At 47.2% G+C, this 15,372-nt stretch overlaps 1 protein-coding gene across 1 annotated transcript; it reads right to left on the bottom strand.

The window, feature by feature from the left end:
* Positions 1–884: 884 nt before the first annotated feature.
* On the bottom strand, positions 885–13,414 carry LOC112942818 (cytochrome P450 4B1). The gene is made up of 12 exons (XM_026033839.1): positions 13,235–13,414; positions 9,539–9,683; positions 8,716–8,760; positions 7,960–8,087; positions 5,969–6,093; positions 5,433–5,584; positions 4,218–4,324; positions 3,574–3,764; positions 3,234–3,367; positions 2,610–2,674; positions 1,920–2,002; positions 885–1,493 (listed from the first exon to the last, which is right to left on the bottom strand). The coding sequence occupies exons 1-12, from the start codon at positions 13,412–13,414 to the stop codon at positions 1,325–1,327; spliced, it is 1,524 nt and encodes a 507-aa protein (XP_025889624.1). The 3' UTR covers positions 885–1,324.
* Positions 13,415–15,372: the final 1,958 nt, after the last annotated feature.

Raw genomic sequence — 15,372 nt, 5'->3', positions numbered from 1 at the left:
GATGTGATGGCAAGAGCTGGGTTGTTGTACTCCTGTCTCTTAGCTCCTGCAAGTCATATGGCTTCGTGGTTAAAGCACTTGCAGCTCTTTGGTTGCTCTATAAATTCTGGTTTTATGAAGACAGGCACTGAGTTAGCAGATGTTTTATAGCAGCTGGTACAAGAAGCTCGAATTGAGGAACTATCGATGTCACTGTAATGCTAATAGCAACACTAGCACTTGGCATTTAGCAGTTTTACACTTTCTACCCCAGTAATGATTTCTGCAGAGACAGCTTGCTGGTGTAACTGAGTGCCTGTCCAGGGGACATCTCATATAACTCCATAATTAAAAAAAAAAAAAAAAAAGAAGAGAAAGGATAAAATCAGGTTCTAGCCATCACCATTCTTTCTGTGCAACTGCTTAATGAAGGTTGTACATTGAACTGCTGTTAATTCAGTTAACTAAAATGTGGGGCAGCTGGAGTAGAGCAGACAAACCCATGGGCAGTTACCTGTGCCCTTTGGCCGGAAAGGAGGGACGAAATAGGAGAGAGGATTAAACTGAGTCAGCTGGCCATAAAACCCTGTCTTTGCACGTCCCACATGTGAGCAGGACTTTCTAATGCTGCACCAGACTGAAGAAGGCTTTTGCAACACCAGCAAAGACTCTCTTCTTGCTGCTTTGATGGCCAATGGTGGTTTATTCCTTGATGGTTCCCATTAAAGCAGATGCTTGGAGGCCTCATCAGCCAGTGTGGGAGATGTGGGGAAACCTGAGGGGTTCATGTGTTTCCTTTTCATCTCTCACTTCTAAATGATATTTCTGATTAAGCTGGTAGGTACCAACAATAAAAAACAAAGCAGTGGCTATTACAGGAATAATCACTGGTTTATTAAAATGAAAAGACAAAAATGGCATCATATTTTGAAATCTGATCATAAGTTAAGAGCCCAAACTGTAATCAGTGCTTTTAACAAAACAGAGATCCACCAGATACAAAAGAGAGAGCAAGATCGGATCTTGTAAGGCCTCATAGAAGTAAATGCAATTTGAGAGGCTCCAGCCTAGGCACCGAGGGAGGTAGAAGGGCAATGGGAAAGACCTGGAGAAGACATGAGAGTGAAGACAGAGTTTGGTGAGGGAAAGACTGGCAGAAACTGTAAATCAAACGAAAAGATTGTGATAGGCTGCAAGGCCAAAAAGGGCTCTAAGGCTGGTGGAGGAAGCACAAAAATTAGGAATCCAGATCCCTGAATCCTGCCTTGCCTTTTTGCTCTGATGAAATATTGTCTCATTGTTGGTATGATGCCTCCCCCATACAAAGTGAGCCCTTTTTCCAGCATCAGTGGATTTTCTTTAAGTACAGGTGAATCCCATTTTTGGAACGAAGGATGATATGAGGTATCTTGCAGGGAAGGTTGGAGGTGTCAGGGGAGAGTTCGAAGCGCAGCAGGGTCAGTGCAAGAGCCACCTTCATCTCATTCATGGCAAACTGCTGTCCGATGCAGTTCCTGGGAGGAGAGAGACATTTGGGAGATGCAGGAAACCAACCAAAGCCAAACAGCATGCGTCAACCAAAGCCTTGACAAAAGGCCCCAACAATCCTACAGCTCAGCCTCTCCCAGTCCACGGGAAAGATATTACTTATGCTTTTGGTCAATTGTGATTGCTAAGGATAGTTATCAAGTGAGCTGACGAGGTAGAGTTCTGGGGTAGGTATTATGGTGGTATCTCAAGGAGATGGCGAGCCATGGTGGCTAAAACCACTCTGTCTTCTACACCAGCACATCAGGGCCCAAAGTTTGCTTTCTGCTGGATCTCTGCATGCTTCCCCAATGGAAATTAAAAGAGCAGCACATGCTCTATCAGACTAAATAGTTTTCAGAGAATACCCCCTTCCTATCCCCATAACTCTTTCGGAATTCAATGTATTTTACCTTAATCCAGCTGCAAAAGGCAAAAAGGCATGGGAATGTCTGCCAGACACATTCTCAGGAGAAAACCGCAAAGGATCAAACACCTGGAAGTGAAGTATGCACAGGAAGAAACAGCAATTATTTAAGGAGAAAAGGATCCGACTGGTATCTGCAGAAGGTCTGGATCCCACCCCATAATTTCTGAGCATTCTATTGGAAAGAGGGGAGAATCTGCAAGGCTGTAAATCGAAGCTGGACAAACACAGACAAGCAAATATTTATTTTGTGATAAGTGGAATGAACCATGGTAACAGCCAACCTGGGGAACATGACCAGCTCTTCATCAATTGAAGTATTTTAAGTTGAGAGCAGAGATTCTTTTAAAAATTGCTGAATAGAGAGCTAGAAAAGCTACAAGCTTGCACTTGGAAGGGCTATCTAGATAAATCTAACAGTCCTTTCTTTAAAGCGACCAAGATAGATTTGAGGGAAGGCTGGCACAGTCTGAACATACTTTTCAACAAATCTCAAAGACTAAAACAAGGCAATCATTCGTGAGAATGCATAAAATTAATGGGAGATGTGATTCCTGTGGGCAAAGATGCTGAGCACCAAGAAGGCTCTGCTATCCTAGTAACGTATGCCAAAGACATTTTAGAGGACACTGTATAAAGCACAAAAAAAATATCAGAAGGGTGGAAGAAAACTTACCGAAGGATCTTTCCATATGCTGGGATTTCTGTGAATAAGATAAATGCTTATTGCAACAGTAGCACCTATAAAGGAACCAAATGAGAAAAGAGCTCAGTGACAAAGATAAAGCGAGATTCTGCATCCTGCTTACACAAAAGTATAAATTGCCATAGTCTCGAACCACTCAAAGCCTATGAGAATTTTGTCACAGACTTCAAAGGAGTATTTCATCCAACAGATTTTCAATCTGCTTAGCTGTTGGAATCTGTAGGCAGCCAGAAGGTGCAAATAAGCAAGGCACCCGCATCGCAGGTGCATCATCGCCCCCAACAAAGTTGCCTGCTTTTATGATTCTTAAAAAAAAAAAAAAAAAAAAAGGCAAACCCTAGTACAGGCTAATCCTCACTCTGCAAGTCCAGGCAGGACCATTTGCTGGCAACCATTCACCTACAGCTTTGCCAGACTTGATGAGCAGCTGCCTCTTTCTTGGTCAGGATGACAAGGGCCTTTGGACAAAGGTACAGCTGGTGGCAGGAAAGCTGTAACAGAGATGCCACATCACATCTCCGTAGTAAGAACATGCCTGTTGTCTCAGAGGACAAGTTATCACTGAGACATAAAGAGAAACTGGGATTTGCAGACCTTCTGGTAAGGAGCGTCCGTCGTGGAAGGTGACGGGCTTGCTGAGCTGCCGGGCTACGCCGGGCACCGGTGGGTACAGGCGAAGGCTCTCCTTGATGCACATGGTGGTGTAAGTCATCTTCCCCAGGTCCTCCCTGAAGGCAGAGGCAGGAAGTGAGTCTCCTTCCCGCTGTGGGTGCACGGCTTGCACCCATGGACACGTTGGACTTGTGACCATGCAGGTCTTTGCCAACCACCTTGCAGTATGTGGTTAGTACGGAGGGGCCAACAGCATTCATTCCATGGGGTGCTGCACACGAGGGTTCCCAGGGCACCTCTGAACAACGTTGAGAAAACTCACCACCGAAGTGTATCCCGGTCTCCCAGAATCCCCTGGATCTCCTCCCTGCACCGCGTCTGGTGCTCCGGGTGTGACGCCAAGCAGTAAAAGAGCCAGGAGATCCCGCTGGCTGTGGTGTCGTGACCCTCAAACATGAACGTGTCCACCTCGGCACGGAGGTCCTCATCGGAGAGACCAGATCCATTCTCGTCCTAAAGACCCAGAGATTTCCATGGGCTTGGGTTAATCCAAGAGGGAACGTTATATTCTTTCAGCTATTGCAAAGCAGAGTAAGGATGCCCTTGGGATACGTACAAACCAACCCAAATCTCTGCTTAGACTAGCTCAGGACCCCTTGTCCTTTGCTTTTAAACTCCTTTGTCAGCCTTTCTCCTTCATATTTAAACTGACGAGACTCTCAAATTCCTGTCCTTGTTACTCAACAGACACTATCAACATTTCAGAGACATGGAGAGGAAAATTGGGCCTTCTTGTCTCCTTCTCAGCTGACTAGGACAGGAGACCTTGTTTTAGACTGACTGTATCTATTTTAATGGCCCTTGTAGTTCCTAAGGGCTATGGTGGTTTGTGTTAGACCCTGTAAAACTCTCTTTCTTGCCCTCTCTTTGCTGTGCTGGACTGTACAGCCTCTCCCCACCACTCACTTTAGCACAGAGCAGAATGTCCAGGAAGTCCAAATGTCTTTTCTTCTGGATCTTTTCAAATTCCTGCTCATCCTTAAGAGACTCCTTTCGCTCTTTGATCACCTTATCTGAGTAAGAAAGAGTGAAAGGTTCAGCAGCAGCTGGAGATGCTGAGCCCACCTCCAAGGCATAGCTCACCCAAGGGTGTAGGGAATGGTGTAATCTCCATTTAGATACAGTTCCTCACATCTGACGCTTGTTTTTCCGTACCCCATGAAGTCTTGCATTTTCAATAGCATGGCAAGAAATCATGTGCACAGTGCCACCAGCTGCAATAGGCAATCCTGTTTGGTCATCTTCGTCTCGGCCTACCACAGATTCCTTAGCCTATTTTACCCACACAACCTGCATTTAAATCAAGCATAGCATGGGAAAGAAACCACTCCTTCCTTTGGTGTTGTCTCTAGCACTGGATGCCTCCATCTCACCACTCACTGGTGTTTTAGGAGAAGCATTCCCAAAGGGAATTGTACTCCATTAATCCCATTTATCCCAAGAGTTATTAGACCCCTGCAAAGCTTCATGTCCAACACGAATCATTGCTGGATGTTGGTTCTGTAAGCCTCTATCAACACTAGAAGGTAAACAACGGTTTTGAGCCTCAATATAAGGACTTGGAGTCCCCTGAGCCTGCTACGCACATACTGTATTTACTGGTACTGTGTCCGAGCAGCCCAGGTCACACAGACTATCCCGGAGATGCTGGTTCCTCCCAGATGCTGCCATCCAGCAAGCTGTGCTGCAAGTGTGCCAGCACTGGCAGGAGGGTGCAGAAGCCCAGTGAATAATTCTGTTGTGGACAACAGGATCCACCAGCCCTGAACCAGCAAACAAATGTGCCCTTTGGGCAACATAGTGCCAGATCTGCTGGGCCAGAGCTGTTACCCGACTCAGCACACTGAGGCTCTGCACAGAGACTCCAGATCCTTGTTCTGAGGCCCCTGGGCAGTCTGGCAAGGCGGTAAATAAATAAACTGCCCCTGGTTGCCATTCAGGATCTCATGAGGTTTCGATACTTCTCAGGTCTGGATGGGGTGTCTTTAGGATGGAGGCTGGAGCAGTGTCGGATGAGACAGATGCAGTGCTTGGACCATGCTTGTTCTTTGGAAGGCTCTGATTGCCTCTATTTGCCCTGCAGGAAAGCTTTGATTTGAAAAGATAAAGAGAAGGGAATACCTGTGTGCTGGTGTGCGAGCTTGCAGGCCTTCCTGAACCAGTAACCATGGGGGCTGAGCCAGTAAATGATGTCGTTGTGGTAGGGGAAGATGCTGAGTCTCTGGTGCACCAGGTAGCACAGTCTGTACACGGCCTGGATGTAGCTGTTTTGCCTGCAAAATGGGGGAATGGGATTTATTCTGCTGCTTGTAGTGGGATGTACAATGAGTTTCCATGTTCTCAACCCCCTCGAGCCCCAGCTCCCCAGGGTCCATGAAAAGTGACTAACACAGCTCCCCAGGGTCCTCCAGAGAACTTCCCATTGGAAAAGCTGCTAAGAACCAGATAATTAATAAAGCCCATTAATATGGGATATGGAAGAAGCACTTCTCCCTGCCAGGAACAGGGGACTTCTGTACTCCCTTGCCACTGAACTGTCCTGCTATTATGAGCTGGAGAATCCTTTAAATGAAAATGAGATTTTCATGACAAGCAGCTTGCACAGGGACCTCACGAGCAGCAAACCTTTGGCCAGGGCTGGAGCTGCCACCACTGACCTGTTGGTCTGGCAGTTGCTGTGGCAGCTGAAGGCACATTTCATGATGCTATCGAGAGTCATCAAGCTGACGTGCTCAAAGAGCTCCACAGGTTTCCCGTCTGTGATCATCTGTTCCCACTTATCCTAGTGCACGGAAGAGACAGAGGTGAGAAGGTAAAAAACTGTTTTGCAAAATCTGTCCTTATTCTCCAGTTAAACAAGTGCTCAGATAGTGCTATGTCCCAGGAAAATGGAAAAGAAATCTATCTGGAAAACTCTCTTGAAATCCTAGAGAGGGGAAGCCAGAACCCAGTCTGAGCCTCCAACTTGCTTGGGATCAGTCACTTTGATGACAAGTCACAATGCAGCTGGGTATAAACAGCCTATTCTCAGCTAATCACCAAGGCTTGTGAGCTGCCTTTCACCAGGGAGTGAATGTGTCCTGTTCCCTGTGGATGGAGCACCCAGGTAATGACACAAGTGAAGCATTTCTGCTACATGAGACTTGGTTGCTGGGGAGGTCTGGGGTCTACGTGCAGCTTGCTGGGGTCAGGGTCCATGCCCGACCTCCTGCATGGCCCGGGTGGTCTGCTCAGGACCTGCTCTCATTTACCTGCAAGATCTTGATGATAGTCAGGGGCCAAGAGTGCAGTGTTTTATACCACCTTGGTCTTGGGCACTCTTGGATACTGGCTAGACCTTCATCAAACCTGCTTTTTATGGATCTGTCTCTGAAGTACATAAGACTTTGGTGCATAAGATGTAAACTTCTGTTTAAGACTTCTTCTACATCCTACTGTCTCTCCTCCAAGGTATTTCCCCAGCATGTAACAGAGAGCTTTTGCTCAGCTCTTCCCATGGAGGATCCCTAGAGAAACTATTGAGGGGAAAAAGGTAACTCTGATCCTCTGTCCCTGAGGGATTGTGAGAAACTAGTGGATTCAAAAGCTGAGAAAGAGTAAAACTAAAAACCAGCTCAGCTGCACCTGAGCTCACACAGCACAGATCCAGGCTGGAAAGCAGGGTCTATATGTCCAGATTTGTGTCTTTGGCATATATAAAGATTGCCACCTGGTGGCATGTGCTACACAGGAGGCACTTTTGTGTTGTCTGCAAGCAACTCTAAATTGCCAGGTGATACCAAGCATTGCACAAGTTTTCTGGGCTCCCTAGCAAGCCCCAACCTGGTCTGCTCTCATCTGGGCTGGCGAGGGCAGAGAGCTGGGAGCTGCCAGGGCTCGATGGAGCACATTGCTGAGCCTGGAACACAGTTATTGGAGACAAACTGGGGACAACATCACAGGAATTTGGAATTTTAAAACAATTTGGGGTGGAAATACAACTTAGTCCCCCCTTATTATTGCTGTCTATCCTGGGTTTGAGCCCAAGATGCATCCTGCTTGCACCCAGGCCTCTGCTGGTGCAGATCTGGGTGTGCTCAAGGCCCTGTGCTCCAGACTTTGTAGTTGCAGGGCTTTCTATGGCACTCAGCATCACCAGATAACCAGCAGTGCAGTTTCACTGTGTATCTGGCAAGACAGGGACTGCAATCCAGGCCTAGGTACACTGACATTAAATAGTATCTTCTAATCATAGGTCACAGAGTAGCTATGCTCTAACCTTTATTTTCTAGGATTTATGATAAGTTTTTAATTTCTTTGGGTTTTCATTTATAATAAATGCCTTCTATGAAGCTGCAGTTGGGACTGGGATTACACGCAGCTTGGAGATGATACTAATATTAATCCTGAAATTTTAGAAAAGCAGCCCAAAGCAGTAACAAAGGCACAGTCCCTCTTAGAAAAGCCCAACCCAGTAATTCCTTTGGCTTGCAGCTGGTGACTCGTGGCAATTCAGAAAACTAAACCAAACCAAAGCTTGTCCTCATGGTTATCAACCAGCCAGGTGGCAAGTACTACAAGAAAACTCTGATCCAGCAATTTACCACTAACCAGCCAGGACTATCACAAAGAAAGCAGGAGAGAAAACAGGAGCAGGGATCATTCCTACCAGCATCACATTAGTAGACTCTGCCATCAGGGCCACGTAAGGTTTCAAGACGTCAAAATGAAACCCCGGAGTCAGAAGTTTTCGGTGTTGGTGCCATTTTGGCCCATGTAAGACCAGTAATCCATTCCCTGGGGAAACACAGGCACCGGAGCTTGTAGCACTTGAGGTTTTGGTAGCTGGAGGCAGACAACTTTCACGTGCCTATACAAGCCCAGTGTAAAGTAAAACAAGAACCCCACTGAACCTAACCCAGAGCTTGAAATAGCATTGAAAGGGCATTTTCTGGAAACCAAGAAAACCTTTCTGTTTTGATTGTCTACCAGTTCCTGCACCTCTCAAGCACGACCAGATGTGACAGCTTAGAAGAACTGGTCAAAAGCTGTGCTCCCCTGGCTCTTGGCAGGACAAAAACTACACAGCATTAATGTCACAAAGGAAGAGCAATGTTCCTAGAGCAAGAAGTTCAGGTAAACAGATAAATTTTGCATTGTTCCTCTAAAAGGCACTGTTGAATTGGAGTTTCTCCAATGAACACGTAGGTGGTCCTCATTTGTTCATATGCCTGGTGGCTGAACTTTCTTTCTGAGAAGCATAAAAACACAGCATCATTTAGCATCTTTTTCAATAAACATGATAGTTGCAGGAAACTTTTAGCTATAACTGTATCAAGGAACAAGTGCAATGCTGCTTATTTATAGTATGTCCTTGACTAATTTCAGAATGACTCCTGGTAGCCAAAGCCCTGGGAATACATACCAATCCATGGAACAAGGTGTTTATAACTAACGTCGTCCTTGGGATCTGTTAAAAAAAAAAAAAAAATTCACCAAGAAAGAAAGAAAAAAACAGTAAATATTTTACCAGTATCAATCTACTTTCCTATTTAAAGCTTGCTCTGGGATACAACTTTTGGTTAAGATGCAACAGAATTGATATCATCCCATCAAAATTAATCAGTATTTCACAGCAAACACTGTTTGGTCCAGTTGGAAAACTCATATATAAGAGCAGACACATGAACTGGAATAGCAAGAACATTAATAGTCCAAGGTCAAATGAATATGCTGGGCAATACATGACTTTCTTTTCCTAACAGCAAAGTTTAGCACTTTTCTCTTAGGATGCAGTAAACATACTGCTCCCTGCTATGAGATGAGGGCGTGAGCCAAATTCCACAGTAGCTGATAAAAAAAAAAAAAAAAAAAAAAAAACAGGATCTTTCTCCTTGGGATCAGGCACCAAGAAGACACGCTTTTTTTACGGAGCTTGAACAAATTTGATTTTCAAATTAGAAATTCTGCTGATTTCAGGGGATAGGCAGCTGAGAGGATGAACGCTATTTGGGTAGACAGGCTTGGTCAAAGCCAGGCAGCTCCTGCTAGTGAAACAGCAGCTCTGCATGAAACAGCCAAGATTCAGGCACAAAGCAGTGGGACCCAGGTGAAATAACGGTAAAATTGGTTGGTAGATGATTTCTGCAAGACAACCCATCTGCGAGACCCCACTTTGCTGTGAATTGCTCTCTTGGAATTGGCAGTTCTGCCACCGTTGCTCCACCGTTGAACGCAGCATCTCTTACCTGCTCTGGCAAACAGAGTTTTAGCATAGTCAGGGTCTGAGACAGTCAGGATAGCCATGAAACTCCCAAACCAGTTGGGGTGGGCATATAAGTACTTCTGTGCCCATGCCTCTGACTTGTCCAGAATCTCTTCCTCTTTCAAAAACTGTAATTGTGGAAAAGTAAAAAGAGAGAGAGCACTGAGACCGAGAAAACCCAAAACAAACCCATATTGTCTTGAAAAACTCAAGGACTTCCTGCATCACAAGAACAGGTAATCACAAACAACACATGATCCCTCTCCCTCTGGGCTTGCATACCATAAGAAATAGATATGCTTGTTAGTTGAAAACATCATATAAAATAATTCTTCCATATAAACTAATTCTAACCATAGAGAACACCTTTAGGGATGATGGTCTACCTTGCACATGTGTTATATGCTCTATTGCTATGGAGACTCCAAAAGAGAATCAGATTTACCCCAAACAGCATCTGGTTTTTGTGACATCAAAGTATGTTCTCACTTGCATATTGGTGAGCAATTAGCACCCTTCATTAATGACAAAATACAGCCACTCTTTATGGCAACCAGCTGCTTTGCCTGCTGAGTACAACAATGTCTTTGACTGGAAAACCTGCTCCACAGATTCCTCTAGCTATTTACATGGAGAAGGTCTGAGTTCAGGTAAAATTCAATAGTTCAAAATCACCGTTAGAGTGTACAGAGGAAGGGATATTAGTCCATAACTTCAAATAAATATGTCTTGGATTTTCAGGAATTCAATTTAACATGCAGTGAACAGCCATCCCACTCCCAGAAAGATTCATCTCTGTTCCCTGGAAGTTTCATTCTGAGATATACAATTTCACCAGAAAACAAAGAACTAGTCAGAAATCTCAATGGAAAGGTCTAAAGTCACAGGCAGAGAAAAGCAGATCAGCCTTTTCCTTGAAGAAAAATTAGCCTGTCAAAGTGGGCAATCCAGAGATCTAATCCAGCTGTGACAGTGTGCAGAGGGAAGGATTTTGGTAAACTAGTGCTGAAATGGCTGGGGCGGCTTTGACTTTAAGTTTGAAGTTTAATTACATTCACCATGAGATTAATTTGAAAAATAATGCTGGCATAGAAATCAGCTAGAAAAACTCCTTGTTTATCAAGTTCAGTGAATGTTTGCTCAATTTCTTTATTGCCAGGTTATCTCAGTTCATCTTTGATCTTGGCTTGGCTCGTATTCAAACAATCAATGACACCAGGCTTTCTCTCAGCTAGGAAAAGCAGATTTACCCAGGGGACATGCAGTAAGGTGTCTTGCGGGACACAAAACAAAATGTGCAGGTGGCACATCTATACTGCTGACCTCTCTCAGGCTCTGCATGGTCTGCACGAGCCATCCTTGCAAAAGTGTCCGTGTGGGCAGAAGGAGTTTGTCCTGGGCTCCCTTCATGTTGCAGACTTGCTGTGGATGACCACGGCACAGCCAGCAGCTGCCCTGCGTCTGGCAGAGCCCCATGTCCCAAGAGCTACATCCAGTTTTCATTTATTCACCTTCTCGTGCTCAAGACTTGGCACTTACTAAGGAGAAACGTAAATTTCTCTGGTTACATCTCCCAGACTGAGTAGTTTCCTTGAAAAAAGCCACCTGCTAGCTTTTACCATGATGATGTCAGCAGGAATGGGCTGTGCCCCCATGAATTTAATACAGTGACACTTAAACAACAGAAATTACCCTTGAGATGGCTGCTGGCATTTTTACTTGTCATCAAGCAATAAGAAGCATAGACGTGGTGGAAGTAATTGGGAGGTGCTGAATAAGCCTCATTGTGCCTGAATTTCTAGGGGTGGCAGAAGTCCAAGGGAGAGAAGTCCTCGGACCCTGCCTTGATCTTGGGGTACGAGCATCCAATTTAATCTGTGCCAGAGGGAATAATCCTTTTGCTAGCATAGGATGAATTGGCTTTATTTGAACGGAGAGATGAGGCCAAGGAGAGTAACCTCTACCTGTCATGCCGAGCAAGCGCAGGGAACAGAGGGTTTAAAGTCCTGCAGGCTGCAGACAAAATTGCACTGAATGCTTTAACTTCTCTAACCAATGCTCTAGATATGTGAATCTGGCCAAAAGGCCATCACTTTTGCTTTTTCTTCCCTTTGGTGATTTAAAAGAAAAGTCTAACCCTTGCTTGGTTCTAAAGAGGAAAGTTAATAGCCTGCTCTCAGGCTGAAATGCAAGATTTGGAATAGAGCCAGCATTAAAGCATCCAGAAAGAAGTGCTTAAAGGTATTAGCTAATGACTACACACTGATGGCAAATGAAATTGAGGAAATAGAGGAGCTGAAATCTGAGCAGTAAGCTGCCCTGTACTCAGTCAAAAATAGGCTTGTTTACCAGGTGTTAAAATAAGCCAGGTAATCCCAGGGAGCTGCCAGCCTTCCTGGCCCCAGGGTTATATTCCCTTTCCCTCTTACGATTCCCAGGAACTGTTACTATAGGGAAACTTGCTTGGCCAATTCAGGACTCTGGGTTTTAACTAAGTCACATTTTCCACTTTTTTTCCAAAAAGACCTGAAAGACATAGAATAGGTTTACACGACCTCTTCAGATATTTTACACCTTTTCTATTTCTATTTCTATTTAGTGATTTAAGAGTGCCTTAAGACAAACACTAATGCATTCACAGGAGAAATAGCTGAAGCATGTTTTATGTATTTGAGGTACAAAATTGATCTGATAAAAGCAAAGTTTAATCTGAATTAAAATTGGTAATGAATTACTTTAATGGATTAGAACAGGAGATCTCGGTGTTCATATAGCTGAACACAGGTTTTCCACTAGGTCCTCCTAACAGTTATAAAGGTGCATGCAAATTCTGTATTAAGCCATTCTATCTGGTTTAAATATTTACATATTTCCTGCAGGATTAATGAACTTTTGCTCCAAAGTGAGCTTAGCAGCATTTAATCGGCAAATTCTCCTTCAGCAAATATTGTCGAAGGTAAAAGCTGAACCGTGAACAACACAGCAGTGTGATGAGTGAGTGAGCAACAAGATTAAATCTCATTCTAGCATAAATTGTCACAGCTGACAAATGGGCAAATGTACTTTATTCAGCTGCAGTTGGCAATAACTGCATATAAAATGCCTGTAAATGCAGTGCATGATTTTACACAGTCTTTAGCATGCACTGAGGGGACTTTCGCTTCATGCAATAGAGGAAAGCAGCTCATTTACAGCTTCCTGTAAGCTGTACTAACACGTCTGCAGAGGCAGCCAGGCTGCTCCTTGCAGGCAATGTGCCTGCACATCCATGCCAAGAAAGCCAAAACCAGTCTCCTCGGTTCACAGGCGGAGTGAATCCCGGGTTCGGTGCACCCGGACATGAGCGGGATTCAGAGCGGCTGCCGCGCTCGCCGCTGCTGCCGCCTCCTGCGGCCGGCTCCGCGCGCTGCCCTCGGGCACCGCTCAGCCGGGAGAGCCGGGAGCCGCCGCTGAGATAGACGGAAAACAGCTCATCTGCCACCGGAGAAAAAGGATGCCCTGCTTCCCGTTAGCCCTGGCATTCGGGGAAGGAATTCTCCGGGGATAATCCCTGTCAATCTCATTCCACCCCCGCCCGCAACCATGACTTGGGGAAACTGCTTTGCTGGCAGAGGGGCATTCAGCTCATTCCGGCATCCCCCTCCCCACCGCGGGGAGGCAAATCCAGCTCCTCTCCTACCTCATGGACGTGTCCGAAGAGCCAGTGGGTGGGGGGCCCCGGGAACTTGGCGAAGGCTCGGAGCAGCTCCCGCCTGCGGTGCAGCAGCTGGATGCCCTTGAGCAGCACGCACGTGAGGCAGAAGACGGCGGCCAGGTGCAGGACGCGGGCGACGTCCACGCCGAGCCAGGAGGGCTTCATGCCTGGCGCGAGCGCGGCGGTGCTGCTGGCGGCGCGGCCGCTGCGCCCGCTCCGCGCGCGCGGCCGATGTCACGCGGAGGGGCAGGACCGGAGTCCACGCGGCCGCCGAATCACAGCCGCCCTTGTTGGGAGCATCCGAGCGCAGAGCACGCCCGGCGCTGCTGGCACCGGCCCTCAGAGCGGCGGCTGCCCCAGCGCTGGGCACGGCGCCCCACACGCCTCCCCGGCGCGCCTTTGGGGCGTTTCGTCGCTTTATGTGCTGCTCTCGAGGCTCTCTGGGCAGCAAACCTGAAGGAGAAAACAGATATACCCTGACCTTCCTCCCTCCAAAGTCTTCATCGCACGCTGTCTGCTGCCAGGGTTCCCCTCTTGTCTCCAAGCTCTTCTCCTCCCTCCGCTGTGTGTCCCTCCTTGGCAGCGGGAGCACCAAGAGCACAGGGCAGGTGCTCCAGATGTGTCCGCAGCACGAGGCTGTTGCGGAGAAGGCAGCTGAGATGCTCCTAAATGCCCCAGCACGTTCAGTTTTCCATGGGGAAAACCCAAGCTCTGGGTCTGGCACAAATACCAGCTCCAGGTGGAGCTTCAGGGTCTTATCTTAATGTTTTTGGAAGCGCGCCTTCTTGGTGCACTCAGCTTTGTGCAACACCAGCAGCTCCATTGCAGCCACCAGCAGCTCCCTTGCTCCAGTGCAGAAGCTCCGGGGGGGACTGAGCTCTGGGAGACAGAAGTGGTGGCTCTTTTCCAGGCTACTGGCACATCCCTGGTCTGCAAACTCCTGCAGCGAGCAACACTACTTTGCTTTTGCTCCTATAGACAGTGAACTATAATTTCAAGCTGTAGCTTAAAAATGGCTGGAATTAATTTTGGGGACTCAGTGAGTCCCCAGGGTGGCCCCAGTGACTGCAATGAGACACAGCCAGCTGAAACAGGAGGTTTGCAGCCCGAAAGTCTGGTCTCGCCAAGGCATGAGCTCCTTTTCAAGACAAGGACAGGCTGCTGCCACGATGTAGTGTGAGGAACATGGACTCTGCAGGGCTGGACTTGGGTAATTGGCTACTCTCCGACAGTGGAGACAGAGAATAGCTGGTTCTTTGCTTGCAACCTGCTTTTTAGGTGTTTGCTGAAAGACAGGGGGATTTGTCTGGTAACGGAGACAAAATGGTACTGGAAAACCAGTGAGCAAGTGACGTGGGTGGCTGTCTGGGCTATCTGCACCTAAAAGGCAGCAGTGCTGCTGCAACACGGGCGCCTGCTTCCTGCACACGCGTGACTCCTGCATCTGCATGTTCCCCATGTCTGCGTGATCCTTGCATATGCGTGATCCCTGCATCTGGGCATCCGTGTGACCCCTGCACCCCTGTGACTCCTGCATCCCTGTATCTCCTGTATCCATGTAATCCTTGCATATACATGATCCCTACATCCTTGTATCCCTGCATCTGTGTGACCCCTGCATCCATGTGATCCTTGCATATGTGTGACCCCTACGTCCATGTATCCCTGCATCCATGTGACCCGGGCATCCATGTGATCCTTGTGTATGTGTGATCCCTACATCATGTATCCCTGCATCCATGTGACCCCTGCATCCATGTGATCCTTGCATATGTGTGATCCCTACATCCATGTATCCTTGCATCCATGTGACCCCTGCATCCGTATGATCCTTATATCTGTCTACCACTCTTTATCGGTGTATTCCCAGCATCCATGTACCCCTTGCATCTGTGTGACCCCTGTACCCCTGTATCCCGTGTATCCATGTGACTCCTGCCCACATGCACGTGGAGCGAGCCCAGCTCCCGAGCTCCTTCCCACCCGCTCCCGGCGGCACCGGCCGGGGGCGGGTCTCGAACCCTCAACCCCCCTCACTCCTCCCCGTCCCGCGGGGCGCCTGTGCCCTTAGAGCGCGGGGGCGCGGCGGGCAGGGGCGAGGCGAGCGCGGGCCAATGGCGGCG

Source organism: Nothoprocta perdicaria, unplaced genomic scaffold (assembly GCF_003342845.1).
Source record: "Nothoprocta perdicaria isolate Ctin4 unplaced genomic scaffold, notPer1 scaffold_0, whole genome shotgun sequence".
Taxonomy (NCBI): Eukaryota; Metazoa; Chordata; class Aves; order Tinamiformes; family Tinamidae; genus Nothoprocta; species Nothoprocta perdicaria.
This window is presented reverse-complemented; position numbering and strand designations above follow the sequence as displayed.

What these genes read in the sequence shown, in the direction of transcription:
- LOC112942818 (XM_026033839.1), bottom strand. Translation starts at nt 13,414, where the DNA reads ATGAAGCCCTCCTGGCTCGGCGTGGACGTCGCCCGCGTCCTGCACCTG. An exon ending in GACCGGGATACACTTCGGTG is followed by an intron (nt 3,368 to 3,573) that starts GTGAGTTTTCTC and finishes CTCTGCCTTCAG; the next exon opens with GGAGGACCTGGGGAAGATGA. An exon ending in GCATATGGAAAGATCCTTCG is followed by an intron (nt 2,003 to 2,609) that starts GTAAGTTTTCTT and finishes CTTCACTTCCAG; the next exon opens with GTGTTTGATCCTTTGCGGTT.